Below are 23,639 nucleotides of genomic sequence, written 5' to 3' on the forward strand. Positions count from 1 at the left end.
GTTGCATTTAAAAAAACAGAAAAAATGAGGCAAAGCAGGATCTTTGTCGTCAGCCACTGATGGCAAAGCCACCTTTGCCGAAAGTCGTGGACGGCAAAGCAGCCACGTGGCGGCCACCTGTGCCTCCTGGGAACTGACCCATTTGGCCAGTTTGCCTACAGCGGCGGACGGCAAAGGTTTTGCCTACAGTGGTTGACGGCAAAGGCCTGCCATGTAGTGACGTCCAACTGACATCATTGGGCGGACGGCAAAGGCCGAACAAATTTTGCCGTCAGCGTCGGACGACAAAGGCTGCCGTTAGCCACCTAACGGACTAACAGCGTAATTATTGTCGTCTGCTTTCTTTGTCATCAGCTGCTGATGGCAAAGGCCCCTTTGCCGTCAGCCGCCGAAAGCAGACAACAAAGTAGATCTTTGCCAATCCTTACTTTGCCGGAGCCTTTTACCGTCAGCGGCAGACGGCAAAGACCTTTGCCGTCCGCCGTTCCTGCCTTTAACGTCTGCCGTGGCTGATGGCAAAGTAGATGATTCCTGTAGTGGTTTAGGGTTTAGGGTTTAGGGTTTAGGGTTAGGGTTTAGCCTTGCCGACTGAGTCCGCCGGGATCAAAGCACATGGCCAGCCTTGGAGATTGAGATTTCTATTTTTAAATGTTGGCATCAAGATATCTAATATCCACAAATTTCACATTCAATTTTTTTGACCAAGAAATAAACATAAGAGTTTGATAGTATATAGATCGTAGGATCCATATTACTTGTCGCTTAAATGGATGTATTTAGATGTATTTCTGTGCTAGATACATCTGTTTGGACGAAAAGTAATATGGATCAGAGAGAGTATCAGACTTTTTGTTATTTCCCTATGTATGGACAACATTTTGGTGAAATTTTGCAGTACTACTATCCACTCTATTGATGCTATAGGAACACTAACAATGATAACATCACAAGTACCATTTGGATACTCATGTAATCATGTTTATGCCTCTAAAATTCAGACAGAATAGTCACACGTATTTTTTTACAAGAATCATGCATGGTAGGCTACTCATGTGTTACAAAGAGTACACTGGAATTTTCCTCTATATAAGAACTAAATCATTTAAAACAAGAATTCCTATGTTTTTCCTTTGTTTCAAACCAGGTTTGTTGTATTTTTTACTATACTGCAATGAAATGAATATAAAATCTTATAACACAAATCAATGAATTGTTTCTTATATAGTTCATCCAAATAGTACCTCTATGTGTAGTTCAAAGAGAACTTGAGTTCTTCTATAAAAAACAATCATTTGTACTCTCTATGTTGTGCTTGTTTAGTGTATCTAAATAGCTATATTGACTAGACTATTGACGTGACATTATATTTGCATGTTAGGATTTGTTCTCTGCTGGTAGTGACACAAGCTCTAGCACGGTGGAATGGGCAATGACGGAGCTTCTCCAAAACCCATCATCAATGTCTAGAGCTTGCAACGAGCTTGCAGAAGTTATTGGACCCAAAATAAACATTGACAAAGATGATATTGTTTGGTTGCCCTATCTCCAAGCTGTTATAAAAGAGACTTTTAGACTTCATCCTCCTGGCCCGATCTTGTTGCCACGCAAACCCGAGAGAACATTGCAAATAGCAAGTTACACAATACCTAAAGATTCACGTGTGTTCATAAACATATGGGCGTTAGGTCGAGATAATGATGTATGGACTGAACCTGAGAAGTTCATGCCAGAGAGGTTCCTGGGTTCACCAGTTGATTTTAAGGGTGCCAATTTTGAGCTCCTTCCATTTGGTGCCGGACGTCGGATCTGCCTTGGAATGCCATTGGCTATTAGGATGGTGCATTTGGTCTTCACTTCGTTGTTAAATCAATTTAAGTGGAGCCTCCATGTTGAGCTTGAAAGGGATGGGATTGATATGGAAGAAAAGTTTGGCCTATCACTTACGAAGGTCGTGCCCCTTCGTATTGTACCAACACCGATTTGAATTAGAAACAAAATGTGTCCCTACTAAGACTATTTTAAATGTTTTTATTATGTAATAATTCAAATCTATCACCCATGGAATTTATACAATTATTTATGTCACAGTTAAACTTTAACAAAACTTGACTTCCTCGCAGTGCACATGTTGAATGATATGTTGTTTTTACACGGAGATATGTTGTGTTATAAAGTTGCTGATCCTACAAAGGTATTCATACATGCCATCCTAGCCACCCAGATTAACTTTTTAGGTTTGTATAACACCATGTTGCAAAAAATTAAATGCGTTGCTTAAAAATACAACATTTCATTCACATGCGATGGATGGTGGATGATCATTCGATGAGATATTATTGAGAGCATTAAAGAGAAGACAAATGATTAACTTAATATGGAAATTTGACCTTTACACCTTATGTATTGTGTTGGAGCAATAGTAATTGTTCTCAGAGAAACAAAATAAAATGTGAAATTGCTTTTCTAAGCTCGAGCACACATGAGCTCAAGTGGACAGTAAAATAAAAAAAATCAGAATTTTCATTTGCATCAAACATTGACAAATGTTTTATTTGCTTTCAAAGTGTCATTATGGAATGACATTCATGGAAAACATGGCCAGAAAAAAATCAATGGTCAAATTTTTTGTCAATGTTTGGTACAAAAAATCAGATTTGTTATTTTGTTCTATTATTTTGCTGTTCATCTGAGATCACATGAGTTCGAGCTCAGTTTAGCCACCTCTAATAAAATGTGCATATTTTCACATCAGGAATATGTACACCATTCAAAGATTCTAGAGTTTCATTACTCATAATTTGTCACCATGAAAATTATCCTCTCCAACATATGGAAATATTTCCTTGTCCAGAATATTTCACTTTTAAATCTTTTGCGCATTCCAAAGTTAGAAAATCTTTTTCATAGTTGAAACATTTGTGCCTTTGTTATACCGTCACCAATAATATGAAAAGGCACAATTAAGTTTTTTTATGTCCAAATCAAATAGTTATAAAAATTTCAAATGGTATGAAGCAAGTTTTAAAATTACATGAACATTTTGTTACATTGTATACATTTTAAAAAATTATTTAGGAACATATTTTGTGAAATACGTGAACATTATTTTTGAAATGTGACGACCATTTCTTTGAATGGTAAGAAATATTTTTTAAATTACATGAATGCTTTTTACAGTGTATAAACACTTTTTATAAATGTAAATAACATTTTTTTCATTGCATACATATTTTTAAAATGTGAAAATTATTTTATTTTGAATGCTATCCACATTTTTGAAAGTTTTTTTCTTGAATACGTACTAGTGTACATATCATATATTGAAGAAGAGAGGGGGAAAGAAGCCCCATCCACGGTTTACATACGCATTTTACAGAAGTAAACGCACTCCACCCGAAAAATACATGGACTACTCACTAGCTGCCCACACTCCTATCCCGGCCGCCAAGGGATCGAAATCACTATGGATGATCCCGGCCTTCGTCCACACCTCGTACTCGGAGGCTATTTTCCGTAGGAGTACCTGCACGTCCGGTGTCATCCCCTCGAACACTATCGAATTCCTATGTTTCCACAACTCTCACATGACCAAGAGGTGTAGTGCACGTAGAGATTTGGCGTGTCTTCCGACTAATGCAGGCCTCATAGTCCAAGACTGGCATATCCTGGCCCAGACCTCTCTAGCGAACACGCATTGGATCAATAGGTGGTTGATGTTTCCATCACCTTGATCACAAAACGGGCAGTGGGCATGGTGTGGAAGACCCCTCCTCGTGAGTCTATCCGAGGTACACACCCGATCTCGAAGGGCCAACCATGCAAAGAAGCGACATCATAGGGGTGCATGCGATGACCATAGGCCTGTCGTGGGAGAAGCCTGAAGTGTTGCGAATTTCGGTCAATAGGCCGAGCGCGCCGAGAAAGCCCTGTCCTTCTCCCATGACCATGTCAATTTGGTGTGTGGTCGTCTAGTCTGGGTCAGCGCGTTTCCGTCCATGTCAGGCCCGATGTCCCGGGCCCAAGTGGCCTCCGCTAGGGCCCCAACAACAGTTCGTGATTGCTTCGTTCGTTTGGGTATTCTCTCATACACAAATGGAGCGAGCTCCTATATGCGGTAGCCGCACACCCATCGGTCCTCCCAGAAGAGAGTGGTGCGTCCATCGCCGATCACCATCCTCGCAACCGCCCGAAAGATCCACCTAGCCTCCTCGGGGATGTTTAACTTGAATTCCACCCATGGCCTGGACTGATCCACTCGCTGTAGCCATAGCCACTTAGTCTGTAGAGCAACATTCATCCACCTTAGATTGAGCACTCCAAGCCCTCCTGCCCACTTCGGCCGACTCAGCGATTCCCATGCCACAACACATTTGCCGCCACCAGCATCTTCCTTCGGCAGATTTTGATCATCGCCTAGATAGTCTTTGGCGGCAATCCCATAGAGAGCATAGAGTGCACCGGGATAGTGCTCAGAACTGATTGGACCAGAAACAGGCGGCTGCTCTTGGGCAGAGTCGCGACCTTCCAGGTAGGCAGGCGCGCCGCCATTTGGTCGACCAACTCCCAAAACGGCGCAGTTGTTTGCTTCCTTAACGAAAGCGGGAGTCTAAGGTACCGGCAAGGGAAAACGCCACATGTACAGCCCAGCAGCCCAGTCACCAGCTGCATATGATCCTGCGTGCACTGAATTGGCAGGGCTGAGCTTTTTTGTAGGTTTATCTGTAGGCCTGACGCGTGACCAAACAGGTCCAGCACGGCGACGCAGGCCCTCGGGTCCCTCTCTGTTGGTTTTAAGAATACCTTGACGTCGTCGGCGTACATGGATACTCGCTGCTGCAGCCCTGTCCTGGCCAGTGGGGTGAAGAGTCCGGTCGTGGCCGCACACTCGAACAGGTGATACAGTGGTTCCATGTAGAGAATGAATAGCATGGGGAGAGAGGGATGCCTTGTCTCAGGCCCTGGCAATTGAAGATCGTGTCCCCTGCTATTTTGTTGACGACGATTCTGGTAATCGAGGTTGCCAATAGTCCACAGATCCAGGAGAGCCATTTTGGTCCAAAACCCAGCGTCAAAAGTACCTCCACCAAAAACGGCTATTGAACAGTATAGAAAGCCTTCGAGATGTCCAATTTGAAGAGGACCGTTGGGTCCTTTAGTGCATGTAGTCTGCATGTCGTGCCTTGAACGAGCATGAAGTTGTTGTGTAGAGTGCGGCCCCGGACAAAAGCAATTTGGTGGTTGCTGACCAGATGTGGGAGATCATCAGCAAGCCACGTGGCAAGGATCTTGTCAAAGATCTTGATTGCACCATGGTTGAGGCTTACCGGTCTGAAATCGCGAATGTCCACCGCCCCAGGTTTCTTTGGTAGCAACGTGACCGTGGCCCTGTTTATTGCATGTAGCCCACGTATATCTCCACCATGGAACTCATGCAGGGCCTCATGAAATCCTCCCTGATGATATACCGATAGACAGCGTAGAAACGCCCTGTGAATCCGTCCGGCCCTAGCGCCTTATCTAGGGGCATACTCTTGATCACCCGTTCCACCTCTTGCTCTGAGAACGGCTCCTCCAGGTGTGCCAAGTCTCGAACTGGCAGCTGGAGCAGCTCCATGTTTAGGGCTTGTGTCCGTTCGGTGGCCGAACCAAGTAGCTTCATGTAGTACGCGTCCATCACATTGCAATACTTTCCTGTCCCGTGCGCTCCTTCCCCTCTGAGGTGATGGAAAGGACCACGTTCTTCCTTTGCCTGTGGCTTGCCTGGTGGTGGAACAAGGTCGTATTGGCTTCCCCTTCTTTAAGTTGGAGTATCCGGGGTCACTGCCTTGCAAATGTGCGCTCTAACAAGCATAAGCCAAGGAGCTTCTTCTTGAGGATGTTGCGTAGGCCCTGCTCCTGATCTGCCTCGAGTCTATTGAAAAGTTGCAAGAACATATTGTATAAATATATTTTTATGTGTGGTGAACATTTTTTTGAATTCAAAAAAAATATATTACTTGATCAAATTCAAAAAAGCTGTGTCGCGCTGGGGTTCGCATAGGCTGGGCCGCTATGCAGCTGCCCCGTGCTAGTCGTCGTGCATGCTGGTGCCCCAGCCGCAGTTCAGTCGTCGTAGGCTCCTGTGCCTGCAGCACGACATGACTGCCACGCCTGGGCCGCCTCGGAGCAAGCATGCGTGATGGCCGTTGTGCTTGCATGCTAGCTAGCGAGCCGCTGGTCGCCGCTGCTCTATGTGCTTCCGACGGGATGGCGAGCCGCTGAGTGCACTGGATGGCTGGCCGCCGCCGCGTGGTTGCGGCCGCGCTGGCTGGCTGACCGTGTGATCTGCAATGTCTTCTTGAGGTGATGCTGCTGTTGTGTGTGCTCTCAACTTGCCCCGACAGTGTCGCACACAGAGTATTCGATGTTCGCATGTAGAAACAAAAGTGGAGGTTCAAAGTAGGGGTGTTGTTATTTTGCAGGAAAAATGAGGGGTCAAAACGGATGTGTTCGGGCGTATCCGCGGATGTTTGAGGGAGCAAATTAGTTAGATGCCACTGTAAATGCTTGAAGTTATTATCCCATCCTCAAATGTGGTGGTTTTGCGTAAATACCTCCCGTCTGGTTGTTGTGGATAAGCAGTGGAATTTGTTCTTTAATGTGAAGAGTTTTGGTCTATAGTTTTTTTGCGGGGTAAAAAAGAGTTTCATTTCATAATGATAGGGTTACAATCTCGAGCCACCAAATCCTCACAACACAGAGGAGTCGAATTCAACCATACCGCAGTACAAGCCTCGGTACGGCTATAAAAAGTGAGTTCATATGCTACCCTATTTTGATCTCTAGTAATCTTAAGTGGAACAAACTCTTGATTAATCATAAGAGCTTTAATCCCAATATCTAAGTGACCGTAGGCCAATCTGACCAAAGTGTTTCCTTCAAAAATGGCCAGGGCATTTATAGAATCTGATTGGACAATGATAGACTTGTCCGAGTGCTGAATAGCCAAGGTCACACCTTGCATCAACGCATGGATCTCTGCTTTTAAGGCATCATTACAGTTAAAGATGTATCTGTAGGCAGCGAAGATCAACTTACCACTCTCACTCCAAAGTACCATCCCAGTGGACGCGCACCCATCGTGAGCCGAGAAGAAACTCTATAGTTAATTCACATGACTTAAATTTCACAAGCATCAAGAAGAAAACGAAGCTAGAAAGAAATGCACTGTACATTTTGCAAAACCTAATTCAGTTATGCTTATAAATCTTGTCATAGCGATCTATACCTTTTTTGGATTTGGTCTGGTTACAACGGACAAAACAACTTTGTGCCATAAATAAAGAGTCAATTACACCACCGGTGCTGAAACTTGGCGAGATAGGTCACTTTAGTGCCTAAACTTGCGGCATACATTGAATTAATGTTACAACTTGACTCGAGCGTGCAAATACGATGCAAAACTCGTTGGAATACGCATACAATGCTGACGAGACATATGACAGGATGGCATGAGGCCCATTGTCAGTGACCGGACGGTGTAGACCAAGCTTGTGGCGTTTTTTGTTTGCTAAATCACCCTCAATTATTACCTTTTTCGCAGGGAAAAGCTCCTAACGGGTCGTCTCGCACGTTCAGCTAGCCACCCTACATATGAATCCTAAATTCCTAATTATAAATGATGTACATATAAATTAAGCAAATTACACAAAAATGTGCTCATATAATTCCAAATTTCCACCTATCAATTTAACAAAAATCCATACAGTTACATTGCGAAAAAAATTCATTTTACTGTTATGAATAAAATGGGTGGTTCACTTTACCCCTAATTTATTTTTTGACTTCTTTTATCCCCAAACAAACCTAAACCGGACAAAACACCCCCTGACTGGTTTTTCTCCACCCGATGCTGATGTGGCAACTAATCAACGGCGGTTTTGACCTGGGTGGAGCCCTCTTGTCAGGTTCCTCTGACCTCCCTCTCTCTCTCTCTCTCTCTCTCTCTCTCCAGGTCAGAACTGTCGCCGCCCGAAGGAGCTCGCCCCGGGCCCGAGCCACCCGTGCCCCACCTCCCTCACCGCGTCGCCTAGGAGTCGATGCCCTCTCCCCGCCATCGCGCCGATGTCCTGCCAGAGGAGCCCCATCCCCGCCGCCGCAGATCGCCCCGCCCTCGCGCCGCCGCTGCCTCGCCGACCTCGCCAGCCCGCCGCCACCCGAGCCCACCCCGAGTACCCACCGCTGGTGGTTTCCACCACCTCCTCGACCCCTGTGCGCCACCTTCTCCTGCCAACCCCGTCTAGCCCTGCTCTGCTCGCCGGTGCGCCACCGCCTCCTGTCGACCCGCCGGCCACGCCATCCCGCCGCCGCGCAAGCCCGCCCCGAGTACCCACCGCCGGTGGTTGCCACCACCGCCTCTCCCCTGCGCGCCACTGTGCTCCTGCCGACCCCGCCTGGGCCTACTCTGCTCGCCGGCTGGTGTATCTGGAGAGAGAGAGAGAGAGAGAGAGAGAGAGAGAGAGAGAGAGAGAGAAACCTGACAAGGGGGGCCCATCCAGGTCAAACCGCCGTTGACTAGTGCCACATCAGCAGCGGATGGAGGAAAACCAGGCAGGGGGTTATTTTGAACGGTTTGGGTTTGTTTGGGGGGGGGGGGGTAAAGAAGCCAAAAAATAAATCAGGGGGTAAAGTGAACCACCCACTTTATTCAGGATAGTAAAATGGACTTTTTCCATTGCGAATTATAATTTTTTTGTATAATTTTAAAAAGTGTTTTCATATTAAATACAAACATTAAAGTAGTTTAATAATATGTATATATATATCAATAAATTTACATATAAGTTCAATTTTTCACAGATTTTCTTAATAAAATACTCATGAAGTTAATAAAAGTGTTCATGTTTAAAAAGGGCCACATGCCTAGTCTCCATCGCCTGGTCACTTACATCGGGCCCCACACTACACTGTCACGCCTTATCAGCATCACATGTGTATAAGATCGAGTTTTGCACCGCTCGCCCGAGTCAAGTTGTGACACCAGTTCAATGTATGCCGTAAGTTTTGTTGGTACTAAAGTGACTTTCCTCGTCAAGTTTAAGCACCAGTGATGTAATTGACTCATAAATATACAAGACGGTATGACTGACTCATCAATCAAGAAAATAAACTCAAATAATAAGAGTTACACGTGTGTCACTAAGTAACACCGTCTTGACGGTTTTACAATTAAAATCGCCATCCGAAAAAAAATCCAAAAAATTATCATGAAACTTGCCATCCAAACAGAAAGTTGTCATGCTTCATAAATAAAGTTGTCATCTTCGAGTAACTAAATTTGTCGTAAAAAACGTCAGAACGAAATTGCTTCATGCCACATGTACGGTCCATACGAGATGAGGTTGGCAGGACGACAGCCACCGTACCGGGACGAAAGCGAGGGTGCGGAGGAGGCAAGCAAAGTGAACAGAAAGCACCCGGTTTCCTATAAAACCAGCGCCGCCAGCCACCCGTTTTGCTCCGGCTCTCCCGTATATAACCCCGTCCCCATCCCACCCTTCCTCCCATCGACACAAGCATCGGGTCAGTTTTCAGCCCAATTCCTCCGCCGCTACAAAATCCAGACTCACTGCTAGCTAGACATACGGATATCACACAGTTCAGGGCTTGAGGCAGATCAGTACAGTTTCCAGTTTTCCCAGGCAAGAAGAAGGGAGGATCATGGTAGGCCCGGCGAAGGCACCGTGGATGGTGGCCATGAGCGTGGGCGCCCTCCACCGGGCAGCCAAGGCCAGGGCCAACGTCGGTGGCAGCGTCTCGCAGGGCGCCAAGCAGCTTCCGGCCTCCGCGGCGGCGGCGGCGGAGAGGCGGCGAGCGGAGAAGGCCGAGGAGGGGCTGAGGACGGTCATGTACCTCAGCTGCCGGGGTCCCAATTAGTATCAGCTACCTGCTTCTTCTAGTTCTAGCCTATGTTAGAAACCTCTATAGCAACAGCCACGCCGTGTGACTTGGCTGGTTAGGTCCCTCCTGATTGTAAATACTCCCGAGTATGTATCACTCGATGATGATGATGATGATGATGATGATGATGATGATGATGATGATGATGATGATGATGATGATGATGATGATGATGATGATGATGATGATGATGAAATTCCCCTGCTTGAATTTACAATGCCTTGCTTCAGAAAAGGGGTTTACATTGCCCTCAGATTCCAAACTGTCTGTTCGTTTCAGATTCTTTCGGAATAGTATTGCTTCAAGTTGTTCGCGATTAGATGCTTCGATGGGCAGAATCCACATCGCATCAAGACCAAGTAGGCCTGGAGAGCACGAAGTCACCCAGAGTGATAAACAGACAAGTCGGGGTATTGGAAGTAAACCACTGCTCGTGTCATCGACTTGATGTGTCCAAAATCGCTAGAATATATACTGAAATCACCTGGATTGTTAGAAAGATGGTACCCCCATGACTTCCTCTCCTGTACTTATAACCCAGCGCCTCTCTGGAGCAGAACAGGGGTTGCCACCTCTAAGCCAGATGGATCAAATGCCCTCCCAAAACTTGTTGAGGAACAGATTGAAATGCTTGTAATGGCAGATAGAAACACTAGTAGACCTCAGTTTGGTCTGTGATACTGCCTTCGGTAAGTAGTACTAAGGTAAAATATATGGTACTGCCTTCAGTTTGGTCTGTGTATGCTAATTCTCTCGTGTTCAAATTTCATTAGTAGACCTCAAGTTCCATGGTAAACATGAACTCTGTTTATTTTAAAGGTGAATTGGTAAGGGAATCATAAAAACGTTGTACTGGTGCAGGCATTGCAGAAATTTTGGCAAATCGTTTATGACAAAGACAAGATATAATTTTCTAAAGTGGGAACTTACTACTAGCTAGGATAAAATGATTGCAAAGCAAATTAAGTAATAATTGTACAGAGAGAACAAACAATATTCAGTATCATCTATGTTAATGTTTAAGCAGAAAGCTCGATTTTTCCCTCTATTAGAAATCAACTGAAGTCCTATAAATCCTTTCAACTAATTTGTCTAATGATTGGAAAGTCCTAGCAGACACAGTACATCACAACACCTTCTGACACAAACAGTTGAGAAACAAATCCCCTTAATTTTTCTCGAACTTAATGCCAGAAGAGTATTCTCTGGACCCCAAAAATGTGGTGCAGATGAAAATAGTGAATTGCAGCTCCAATTTTGACACTTCAACACAGCTTTTTCGAAAAGGGGATACCCCGGCCTCTGCATCAGATCGATGCATACGGCCATCTTATTAAACCAAATAAGTTCCAACAAGGTCTCAAAGTCTCCTACTGAAAAGTGAACAAAGCTCACACAGAGCCAACATGGGCTAGAAACACAGACTAGCCATATAAAAGACGCCACAACCGGCTGGCTGAAAAAGAGATAGGTAAACTAATTGCCTATCCTATTACATGATCGCCATCTAAACCGGTTGAAGATATCCCGAACTACCATCTCCCAGCGGATAGATCCAGTAACCAAACGCTCCCTGGCCTCCGTCGGATTGAGTAGCGATCACGAACAGATCAACGCCGTGGCTCTGAAAATAACCTGCAAAAATGAATATGTGTTGTCATGTTAAAAACCAAATCATTTCTGCAATTCCAGAGCGCCCACACCAAGGCACAGACTCCTACACGAATATGTCTCGCTAACTCGGGCTCTACCCTGTTAAGCCACGTTCCAAATAACGTGTTGACTGAATTCGGTGGAGTAATATTAAAAGCAATATGGATCGTCCTCCATAAAATATTAGCTAGCGGGCAATCAAGAAAAAGGTGTTTGATCGTCTCATCCCGATCACAGAAACTACACCTAGTAGATCCTGTCCAATTACGCTTTGTCAAGTTGTCCTTGGTTAAAATAACTTGTTTATGCAGAAACCACATAAACACTTTGATTTTCAAAGGGACTTTAACAGCCCAAACATGTTTGGAACTAGGAATCGAGCTTGAATTGATAACATCAACATACATTCATTTAACAGTAAAAACTCCAGACCTAGCAAGCTTCCAGCATAATTCATCTGGTTGTTGGGAAAGCTGAATGTCCATCAGTCTCCTTACTAGATGCAGCCATTCTTCCCAACGATTATCCACTAATGCCCTTCTGAACTGAATATTAAGGGGGATCGATTGTAATACCGTGGCAACAAAAGTCTCACGTCTTTGAACTATACGATACAAAGACGGGTATTGGATTGCTAAGGGTGTCTCTCCGAGCCAAGTATCCTCCCAGAATCGCGTACTGGCACCGTCACCAACAATAAACTTTGTCCTATTAAACAAGGACAACTTTACTTTCATAAGCCCTTTCCAAAAGGGTGAATCGGTCGGTCTTACCGTCACCTGAGACAGAGTTTTGGTTTGAAGATACTTGCTACGGAGGATTTGGCCCAAGTGGCGTCAGTTCCACTTGATAACTTCCACAACCACTTGCTGAGAAGACATCTGTTCTTAACTTCAAGATTCTCAATACCAAGACCCCCTTGGTCTTTCGGTCTACAGATGATATCCCATTTGGCTAACCGGTATTTTCTTTTAATCTCATCACCTTGCCAGAAGAAACGTGATTGATAGAAGTCCAGTCTTTTCCTAACTCCAACTGGGACTTCGAAGAACGACAAAAGAAACATAGGCATACTCGTGAGAAACAAATTTATTAGAATTAAACGGCCTCCGTACGACATGAGCTTGCCCTTCCAGCAACTCAATTTCTTTTTAAATCGATCCTCGATGCACTTCCACTCTGTGTTTGTCAGTTTACGATGGTGGATTGGTATTCCTAAGTAGGTGAAAGGCAAAGCCTCCAAATCACACCCGAACAATTGCCTATAAGCCTCTTGTTCATCGTTGGCTCTACCAAAGCAGAACAACTCACTTTTGTGAAAGTTAATTTTTAACCCGATCAATTGTTCAAATAAGCATAACACCAGCTTCATATTTCTCACCTTTTCCAAGTCATGCTCCATAAAGATGATTGTATCATCAGCATATTGAAGAATGGACACACCTCCATCAACTAGATGAGGTACCAGGCCACCCACTTGACCAGCCTCCTTGGCCCTTCCTATTAGAATTGCCAGCATATCCACTATAATGTTAAACAAGATAGGGGACATCGGATCCCCTTGTCGCAGGCCCTTTTGTGTCTAGAAATAATGACCGATCTCATCATTCACTTTGATTCCAACACTCCCTTTTTGCGTATATGACTCAACCTGGCGTCGCCATATTTCATTAAAGCCTTTCATACGCAACGCCTGTTGTAGGAATGGCCATTTAACTTTATCGTACGCTTTCTCGAAATCCACCTTAAAGATGACTCCATCCAACTTTTTCGAATGAATTTCATGGAGCGTTTCATGCAGGACCACCACCCCTTCTAGAATGTTCCTGTCCGACATGAAAGCAGTTTGGGAATGCTGCACCACAGAATGCGCAATCTGTGTGAGCCGATTAGTCCCAACCTTGGTGAAAATTTTGAAACTAACATTGAAAAGGCAGATCGGCCTAAACTGCTCTATTCTCACATCATCCGTTTTCTTAGGAAGCAGTGTTATTGTTCCAAAATTTAAGTGAAATAACTGAAGCTGTCCAGAAAAAAGATCGTGAAACATTGGAAGTAAATCCCCCTTAATAATGTGCCAACATCTCTTGTAAAACTCCGCCGGGAATCCATCAGGCCCGGGAGCCTTATTGTTTTTCATCTGCGATATAGCATCAAACACCTCCTTTTCCGAGAATGGGGCAACCAGAATATCATTATTACGAGCAGTTAGTTGAGGCACATCCTCAATCCTGGACTCATCGAAGGATACACAACTGTCCTCCGGAGGTCCAAATAGCTGCTTATCTATAAGTCAGCAATTGAAGCTGTCCTCCTTCAGCCTTATCTGTAAGGACTCATATGAACATGATCCAGAACTCCATCTCCATTAACACCTGTGTGAAGGCCTCCTTCCTCCTCCTGTCAATTAAAGCTGACCATGGAAATCACAAGTCAGCAATGATTAACTATAAGAGATTGTGTCACAGAACACAAAGTCTATCAACGCATCCCTTGGAAGGGACGGGGTTGCCCAAGAAACTCATAATGTACAACAGCAGATTGATTTATCAAACATTCAATTTGGTTTATCGGCATCGTGAGCGTGTAAGTTTTGGTTTGTTGGATAGCATGGCTTGGCCTGCAACAAAGCGAGGTTTTATCTGTTTGGTAAATTGCAAGGTTGTGTTTGGAAGCTGCCACTGTTCCACGGGCAAAGATTTTCTCGGGACATAACTAAGTCAGCGTGTCCATGTTTTTTGTAGCTAAAAAATCAAGTAACTTTGGTTTCGCTGTGAATGAACAAGCGTTGTTATAGGCTAGCATTGCAAATGCAGAACAAGAAAAATCAGAGTGGCGCAGCGGAAGCGTGGTGGGCCCATAACCCACAGGTCCCAGGATCGAAACCTGGCTCTGATAATTTGTTGCTTGGTTTTTTGTTTATCTATTTATTTTTTTTTGCTCTGCAAGACAAGGCTGCATCACCGGTAAGGTTTCTCTGAAGAAAAAAAAACAGCTGCATCCCCCTGTTTGAGCGCCTCCACCAGGCACCAGCTGCATCGGAGACATTCATCTCCCCGGTCCTCCCTCCTGTCCTCTCAAGTCACTCACATCCGGGGCCGCTCGCCACCGGTCCTGCCTCATCCACGGAGCTGCGCTGCTCCTCCCGCGCTTCCCGCTCGGGCGCCGGGGCCTCCTCTCCGTCGCCGCTGCCGAACGCGTTCCCCCGAGAGCCTGGTTGGTGCGCGCGCGCGCCGAGCTCGGTGCGCCTCGTCAGGGGACGCGCGGACGGTCGCTCGGCCTCTCCAGAGGACGAGATCCGTGCACTGGCGCGCCGACCTCCGCTGGAGACGGCCAGCAATGCCAGCCGCCCGCCTGTCCTCCTTCAAGGCTCCTTCACGAGAGCGCCGACCTCCCCTCGCCGCCTTGGCTGCCGCCACGGAGCGCGTCCGCGCCGGAACGCTAAGTCGGCAGGACGCGCACCACCTGTTCGACGAATTGCTGAGCCAAGCCGCGACAGTCCCAGTACGCAAGCTGAACAACTTTCTTGCCGCCCTCGCCCGTGCACCGCCCTCAGCTGCCTGCAGCGATGGTCCGGACCTTGCCATCGCCCTCTTCAACCGCATGTCCCGAGGCGCTGGTGCACGGGTGGTGTCGCCCACGCTCTCTACCTATTCCATCCTCATGGACTGCTGCTGCCGTGCACGCCGCCCAGAGTTGGTGGTTGCCTTCTTCGGCCGCCTCCTCAGGTTGGGGCTGCGCTTGGATATCATCTCCTCCAGCAATCTCCTCAAGGGGCTCTGCCAGGCCAAGCGTTCAAATGAGGCTTTGGACATGCTGCTCCACCGGATGCCCGAACTGGACTGTGCGCCTGATGTCTTCTCGTTCAACATAGTAATCAACGGCTGCTTTAAAGAAGGTGAAGTAGACAAAGCGTGCAATCTCTTCCATGAGATGCCCCAACTGGGAGTTCAACCTGATGTGGTGACCTACACCTCAATCATGGACGCACTAAGCAAGTCCGGAGCAATGGACAAGGCAGAAGTGCTCCTTCGGCAAATGGTTGATCAAGGAATTGAACCCAATATCAAGACATATAACTGTCTGATCCATGGATATTCTACTTTTGGTCAGTGGAAGGCGGCAGTTAGAGTATTCAAAGAAATGGCAAGTGTTGGTGTTCAACCAAATGCTGTCACTTTGAACTCATTAATCGATTCCCTTTGCAAGCACAGAAGGACAAAGGAAGCTAGAGAAATTCTTGACTCCATGGCCGCAAAGGGCCTGAAACCTAATATCGTCTCCTACTCTACTATGCTTAATGGGTATGTCAAAGAAGGATGCTTCGATGATATGACTGATCTCTTCAATTCGATGGTACGGAATGGTATCGTACCTAACCACCATATTTTCAACATACTGATCAATGCATATGCTAAACGTGGAGTGATGGATGAGGCTATGCACATGTTCGAAGTAATGAGGCAACAAGGAGTAAATCCAGATGTATTTAGCTATCAAATTGTAATGGATTCACTTTGCAAAATGGGCAGGATGGATGCTGCTCTGGACAAATTTAATCAGATGGTCAATCAAGGAGTTTCACCTAACAAAGCTGTTTACCAATGCCTGGTTCTGGGTTCTTGCTCTCATGGTCATTTTGTGAAAGCCAAGGAATTGATTTCTGAAGTGGTTAATAGAGGTCTGTGTTCTAACAGTGTGTTCTTCTATCCTGTAATAAACGGCCTTTGCAAAGAAGGAAAGGTAAAGGAGGCACAGGATATGTTTGACTTCATCCTAGGTATTGGTCAGCGGCCTGATGTGATTATGTACACTTCACTGATGGATGGATATTGCCTTGTTGGCGAGGTGGAGAAAGCACTGAGTGTACTCGATGCTATGAAATCTGCTGGCCTTCAACCTGATGATGTTGTATATGCTACACTTCTTAACGGTTACTGTAAAATTGGAAGGATCGCCGATGGATTGAGCCTTTTCAGGGAAATGTCACTCAGCGGGGTTAAGCCCATGACTATTATATACAACATTATACTGGATGGGCTGTTTTGCTCCGGGAGAACAGTTTGTGCAAAGGAAAAATTCAATACGATGACTGAAAGTGGCATACCAGTGGGCGTTGACACATACAACATACTCCCTCTGGAAAGATTTATAAGACGTTTTAGAAAGTGTAGTTCAAATCTCGGCACGTTAAGAAAATTCGGTCGTTTCCATTTTTGCCCCTGCGCTCACTCACTCACCCGCACTCACCCATTCCCCTCTCGCACTCACTCGCCCGCGTCGACGTCTCCCTGCCCGAATCCGGCGCGGTGGCGACGCTCCTCCCTCTCGCCCGCGTCGACACCTCCCCCTCGGCCGCTTCGCAGCCTCCCTTCTCCTCTTGTCGCCGCCTCTCCCTCTCCTCGCCCGCGTTGTCTAGCCAAAATTGTTTTCTTAGTGAGGTCAGGATGAGCGGGAGGAGCGCGTTCGTCCCCCACGCCGACGTCGGCGTCGAGGAATAAGCAGGTGGAGGGCATGGCGGAGCGCCGCCGCCGCAAGCACCTCAATGACCTCCGCTCCGTCTTACTCCAAGATCTAGAAGGTAAAAAATGCAACTCTTTTTCATTTTTACCACGCCAGATGGAGCAATCTTGGGAGTAAATCAAGATGAGCGTGTCTTCTTGGTGCGAATTTTATTTTGGGCATCTGGATTGACTACATCCGCATCTGCATCCAAGGTCACACATTGCCGCCAATGGAGCAGAGCAAAAGGAGGAGGGCGACACCCAGGGAGAGGGGCGGTAGGAACACGAGCGAGCGGCTGTTTTAGATGAGGAGGAGCGGAGGCAGCGATGACATGGTGCAGGCGACCTTCCATCTGTTGCTGACCAGTGGAGGAGGAGCAGGAGGACGTCGGCGCCGTCGGTGAGCACTCCTCTCTGTAGATCTGATTGCTTGCCGCATGCTTGTTGAGTATTGCAAACTTGCTCCTCACTGATGATGATGACACAAAGATCTAACTGAATTTCTCGCATGCCTAGTCCTGAATCTTGATTATGTCAATGTTCACAGGAACGTGGAGAACAATCAATTTGCAGGATCAATCCCAGAGAAGATGCTCAGCGTCCCAAAATTAGTGCAGAAGACAGGACAACCACGTAACCATTCAATTTCTGCATAAGAAAGGACAACCATTTAACCATTCTGATCCACGGTTCCTCTCCGACGACAGTGAGTTGCTGTTTGTACTCCATGTTCTTTTGCTTGTACTGCTAGTGGTTATGCTTGTGCTGCTATATCTTCTGGTGCTGCTAGATTAATATGAGTAGGAGTAGAGTATATGCAGTAGTTAGAGTGCTTGCTCAGAGTAGGATTTTTGTTAGGAGCAGTTAGAGTACTCTACTGGAAGTCTGAAAGTACTCCTTGTAAGAGTAGTTCTTTTTTTTAGAAAAGGAGGATGACCCCCGGCCTCTGCATCTAGGAGATGCATACGGCCACTTTATTGATTATTCTCGAGGACCTTACAAAGTATTACAACAATATGCCTGAATTCACCATCTTGGCAACATATGCCGCTACTCCTATCCATACGATGAAGGGGTGCTAGCTGGGCCACTCAGACCACTCACCTAAGCCTAACATCAAAAGCCGGAAGCCCCAGCCGAGCCACATACCGGGTCTGGGGCACAATTCGGTCAGACGCACTCGTGTGTCGTCGCCGCCATCTTCCACAGGTCCATCCACGCACCCCGCCTTGTAAATTCAGAAACTTCAGTAAATTCAGTACTGTAGGAGTACATTCACTGTTTTTTTTTGCAAGTGAATAGCATGTGTTTTCCCCGTTGACCATGTGTCATTCTAGAAATAAAATTAGTGCATATCTAATGATAGTAGATGTGCTTAGCTGAAACTTTAGGAGTGATTTTTGTTGATGTTAATGTTAGGAGTGATTTTGCTTGGAGTACTTGTACTACTTGTAGGAACATGGACTAGTTCTTGATCTGGTGGAGTAGTACTGCTAGAGTAACTTGACAAGTTTGGATGAATAGTCTCCTCTCCTTTCCTTGCCTCTCATCTCCTTTCCTTTCCTCTCCTTGCTTTTCCTCTCGTTGCCTTTTCTCTTCTTCTCAAACAAACAAACTCTCCTTTAGTGTACTATAGCTAAAACACAACACACACACACACACACTCATGCACTCACGCACGCACACAAACTTTCCTTGCCTCTCATCACCTTTCCTTACCTCTCCAAACACTACTCCAAAGAACAAGACAACTTGCATATTCCAGAAATTATTCAGAAACTTTCAAAAATTATAAAATTCATATAAATTTCAGAAACGTGCATATAATTTCAGAAACTTGCATAAAATTTCAGAAACTTTCAGAAATTATAAAATTCAGAAACTTGCATATAATTTCAGAAACTTTCACACTCCATTTCAAACAACACATATGGAGTACTCCATTTCAAGCAACACAATATAATCCATTTCATACTTTCTTACAACACATATGGAGTATAATCCATTTCCACAAACAACTTTAAAACAATATAATCCATTTCGACAAAAAAGACTCCATGGATGCATTTCCACAAACAAGTCTCATCATAGCACTACAAGTCTCAACATACTCCACTGCATGCTCAGTCGACATCTTGTCCTAGAATCTCCATGGCATTATCATAAACTTCACGAGGGAAATGTATCATAGGCGGTAGCATTCCTTGCCTTTCCAATCTCTCCTTCCGCAAATGTGGAATTTTATACGAGTTTCCTCCTCGATAGTTCATCACTTCAACCATGATGGTCTGAAGTGTTAGAAATATTCGGTTGAGTTTGTCGACATCATACTCATCGAACTCTTCCTGCACACCTTGAATCAGTTCTTTGATAGTCGTAGGGGCTCTGCAGTCGGTCAAAGACTCAAGGGATCTGAAATATCCAAGATCAAGTGCATTCAGATCTGGAGAATTTGGAGGTTGTTGTATTATTCTAATGTCGAGACCAGTTGTAGCCACAGCTTCTGCAAACTCTGCATCACCGGGAAGAATATGTGTCTTCGCGTTGTCCTGTTGGATCAATATTGGGCCAATATCATCTGTGGGCCACACTTCTTTTATTCCCGGAACCACTTTCTCTATCATATACTGCCGCATTACGTGTCGGTTCACAGTGACGTTCTTGATTTCTAATAATGCCGCCTGCTATTGATACTGCTGATAGTGCTGTTGTTGTTGCTGGTCCTCTTGATCAACTGCTCCTCTTGATCAGCTGTTGTGTTAATGATGCTCTTAATGCTTTTGTTGTCCTAATCCTGAGCTATCGATCTCTTGATGTGGAGTAATTTGAAGATCTCTTTTGTTGTCCTACTCCTGTACTCTTGATCTTGATCTAGAGCACACCTGATTCCTTGATCTGGAGCACACCTGATTCCTTGATCTGGAGTAATTTGAAGATCTCCTGATCTGGTGTTGTGCTATGATGAGAAATTATTGCTACTATGATTTATTGCTGCTATCGAAGCTACTCCTCTTGATCTTATACTCCACTGTCAAGCACATGGATCTTGTACTCCACTATAGTGGAATTGATTTTGATCTTGTATCTTGCTAATGTATTGCTTCTCCTTGCTCTGGGCGACGCGAGGAGTACCTGGGCGAGGAGCACCTGGGCGCGAGGAGGAGGACCTGGGCGCGCGAGCAGGAGGGCCAGGGCGCGAGGAGGACCTGGGCGCGCGAGCAGGAGGGCCAGGGCGCGAGGAGGACCTGGGCGCGCGAGGAGGAGGGCCTGGGCGTGAGGAGGAGGACCAGGGCACGGCAACGGCAAGGCTGGGCGCGTGGAGGGGCCCGGCGGCGACAAGGCTGGGCGCAGCCAGGCGACGGGGACGAGCGGGTGACGACGGGGACCAGCTCCTGGACACAGCCAGGCGACGGCGACGGCAAGGCTGGGGGCGTGGATACGGGGACGACGCGAGGAAGAAGACGACTGGTTCGAAATTCAAAATAAGGGCATAATGGTCTATTTGCACTTTTGTCGGCTGTGTCTGAAAATCCCTCAACGTCTTATAAATCTTTCCAGAGGGAGTAGTTCTTAGTGGACTTTGTAGAAACAATTGCACTGATGAAGCAATAGAGCTGTTCAAGAAACTACGTGCAACGAACGTGAAGATTGATGTCATAACACTCACTACCATGATTTCTGCAATGTTTAAAACTAGGAGAATTGAAGAGGCCAAGGATTTGTTTGCTACTATATCAGCCATTGGGTTGGTGCCTTCTGTTGTGACTTACAGTGTAATGATGACGAATTTCATAAAAGAAGGGTTGCTGGCAGAGGCTGATGATATGTTTTTAACAATGGAGAAGGCTAGCTGTGCTTCCAACTCCAGTCTGCTAAATCAAGTGGTCAGGGCGTTGCTGGAAAAAGGTGCAGTTGTAAAGGCTGCAACTTATCTCGCTAAACTTGATGCTAAACAGCTGTCAGTTGAAGCTTCAACGATTTCGTTAATAGTATCTCTCTTCTCAAGGGAAGGGAAACTAAGGGAGCATGTAGAGTTGCTTCCAGTAAAGTACCAGCCTCCTCAGAGTTCGGCTGACAATTGAAAGAGTATACTTGAAGCTTCGTACTGAAAAACAAGGTGGTAAAATTGAAGTAACAAGCCTGACTCCTGAGGGTCATATGAGTTTTTTCTGATGAAGAAAGTGTAACTCTGATTTAGAATATTTGGATATCTGTCACACATTACATATTTATCAGCATCCAAGTTTGTGGCAAAGTACTTAGCTGCTTGCCTATGGGAATACCCAATCTCCGCATTTATGTATTCATGCCGCAGGAAGGCGTGCCAAGGAGTGCAACACAAACCAGATATAAAATAGTCTGTTTAATAACTGTGAGATGGTTGATGCACTGCTTTTGCTCTCTGTTGATGATTCTTACTATCATGTTCACTCTTAAAACTCCAGCTAAGCTATGATCTCTCTCTTCATAATGTTACAGAAAGTTAGGTTGCTCTAGATTAAATGCTTGCATTTTTGAAATTTCAGCAACCATTGCATGTAAACTCAATTTGTTACCAGTGATATCCTGGTTACTTTCAGTTATGCCTCTCTCAGTTACTAGTGCACTTTAGTTAGTAATCTGATGTTCTGTGCTAAGCATGTTTTGAAGATGAGAAGCGTTAAGCTACTCCCAGGAACTGCTGACTGTAAAAATACATTGCAGACGCCTAGGTCTCTCCGGTAAGAAATATTTGCGTTTATTCATTGTATTGACTAACTGACTAATCATGAACAGAGCGTGAAGGATCAGCGCTGTACTGCCATTGGGAATTGGGATTCTCATCTCAGAAACATTTGTCATAGTGCATTCTACGGTGTTGACTGTTGAGCGATTACCTTGAAGACATTTTTTAGATAAAAAGTTGTGCAATACGGAGGCCTCCAATGGAAGCACACATTTACACATATTCTGTATGGTCATGATCAGTCAGCCAGTCAATACCAGTAGGTGTAAAAGTACCGTTGATCAGGAACGTTTAAGTAAAGTACCGTTGCACTAATGAAACAAACAAATCAGAGTGGCGCAGTGGAAGCGTGGTGGGCCCATAACCACAGGTCCCAGGATCGAAACCTGGCTCTGATATTAATTTTGTTTTTCTATTTCTTTTCTGGTCTGCATCATCTAGATTTTCCTCTGAAAAATATTGCAGTTTCTTGTTGCAGAGACGGATGCGTGGAAGGAAGTGACATTTGAGTTCTTCATGTATACAATTATGCTTGAAGAAGAACATGGTTTAAAAGGTGTTTAAACAAAGGCTGAAAGGGGGGAACCAGAAAGAGTGCTCTCTTATCACTCTTGATTCTTACAGAGGTCAATCCTTGATAGTAAACTTTTTTGAGGGAATCCTTGATGTTGTGGAGCAAGGGCATTGTAATTTGTTAATTCAAGTGTCAGAAATTTTATAGTCATCATCAATTAGCATGATAGTATTTACAAAAATCTGGACGCAAAAGCTACCCAACTAGTACTACTTGTCTAGTTAGCTGAGGTACATGACCATCTTCAGCTATCAAAGCGCCCATCAGTAGCAGTGACGCGCCCTTCATTCGAAACTTGTTACCAGCTTAAAGCTGGTAATCCTTGACAGTATACTTCAAACCAAATTGAGACAATGTAAATTTTGTTCTGAAACAAGCTCGATAGAGTTTTTTGGGATTTAGGAAGCAAGACCAACGAAATTTCTGTGAACTGCTTTACCAGTTTACTAAACTCTAACTGATGCATGCCAAAACCTCTACCGGTTATACAACCATCCGTTGGCCATAGCGTTTATTTTCAGTGTTACTTCTCACGGGACATCCGCTAGTTCAGCCTCATGCGCTTCTTTCGCTTTCTTTACCAGGACAGCCAACATATCTTTGTGACGAGTCTTGGTCTGATGGTTAGACTCTATTTGTTTGTGGTGCAACAGGCAAACTAACTTATTTATCTTCTTTTCGTATTTATCAGCATCATCCAGCAACTTTGTTTGCACGTCTTCTGGAAACATCTGCAAGAGACAAGGCTTTGTTAAAAGCTGTCACAAGTGTAGATGAAATGCACGGCGAGCTGCTGCGAACCCATTTGCATAGTAGGTATGGTTTACCTCATTAGAATCGTCAATTTCACGGCTGCATGTGATCTTAAAAGCTGTCGCAAGTTTCAGAAGGTCCCAATTCTCACATTCGATGCCGGAAATTTTCTTCAGGTGGCGACCAATACATCAAAAGCCTGGAGAACGTTTCTCCTCAAAAGCATCACAGTCAAACGAGACGGATGCGGTCGCAACAATCTGCTCATTGACCTGCAGGATATAAAGAGGTTGATTCATCACTGAAATAAAAATGCTATGGCAATTTATTCTAAAATTTTGGTTTTTGAAACAGACATTCTACAAAATACTATTGCATCCAAATCTGCTCACCATCTCTGGTTTGACATCAAAGCCATAACGACTCAACAACATCTGTAGTCCTTGACTCATAGGGAGCAGATCTTCTTTAGGCAGCTCTGTTTTTTCTC

General features: G+C 45.2%; 2 protein-coding genes across 2 annotated transcripts; both read left to right on the forward strand.

The window, feature by feature from the left end:
* Positions 1-1,384: 1,384 nt before the first annotated feature.
* Positions 1,385-1,984, forward strand: LOC123186427 (geraniol 8-hydroxylase-like). Its single transcript, XM_044598194.1, has one exon. The coding sequence runs from the start codon at positions 1,430-1,432 to the stop codon at positions 1,982-1,984; it is 555 nt and encodes a 184-aa protein (XP_044454129.1). The 5' UTR covers positions 1,385-1,429.
* A 12,651-nt stretch (positions 1,985-14,635) lies between these two features.
* LOC123190885 (protein Rf1, mitochondrial) lies at positions 14,636-18,749 on the forward strand. The gene is made up of 3 exons (XM_044603611.1): positions 14,636-17,173; positions 17,310-17,496; positions 17,644-18,749. The coding sequence occupies exon 1, from the start codon at positions 14,932-14,934 to the stop codon at positions 17,041-17,043; it is 2,112 nt and encodes a 703-aa protein (XP_044459546.1). The 5' UTR covers positions 14,636-14,931; the 3' UTR covers positions 17,044-17,173; positions 17,310-17,496; positions 17,644-18,749.
* Positions 18,750-23,639: the final 4,890 nt, after the last annotated feature.

This window comes from Triticum aestivum, chromosome 2A (genome assembly GCF_018294505.1).
Source record: "Triticum aestivum cultivar Chinese Spring chromosome 2A, IWGSC CS RefSeq v2.1, whole genome shotgun sequence".
NCBI classification, from domain to species: domain Eukaryota; kingdom Viridiplantae; phylum Streptophyta; class Magnoliopsida; order Poales; family Poaceae; genus Triticum; species Triticum aestivum.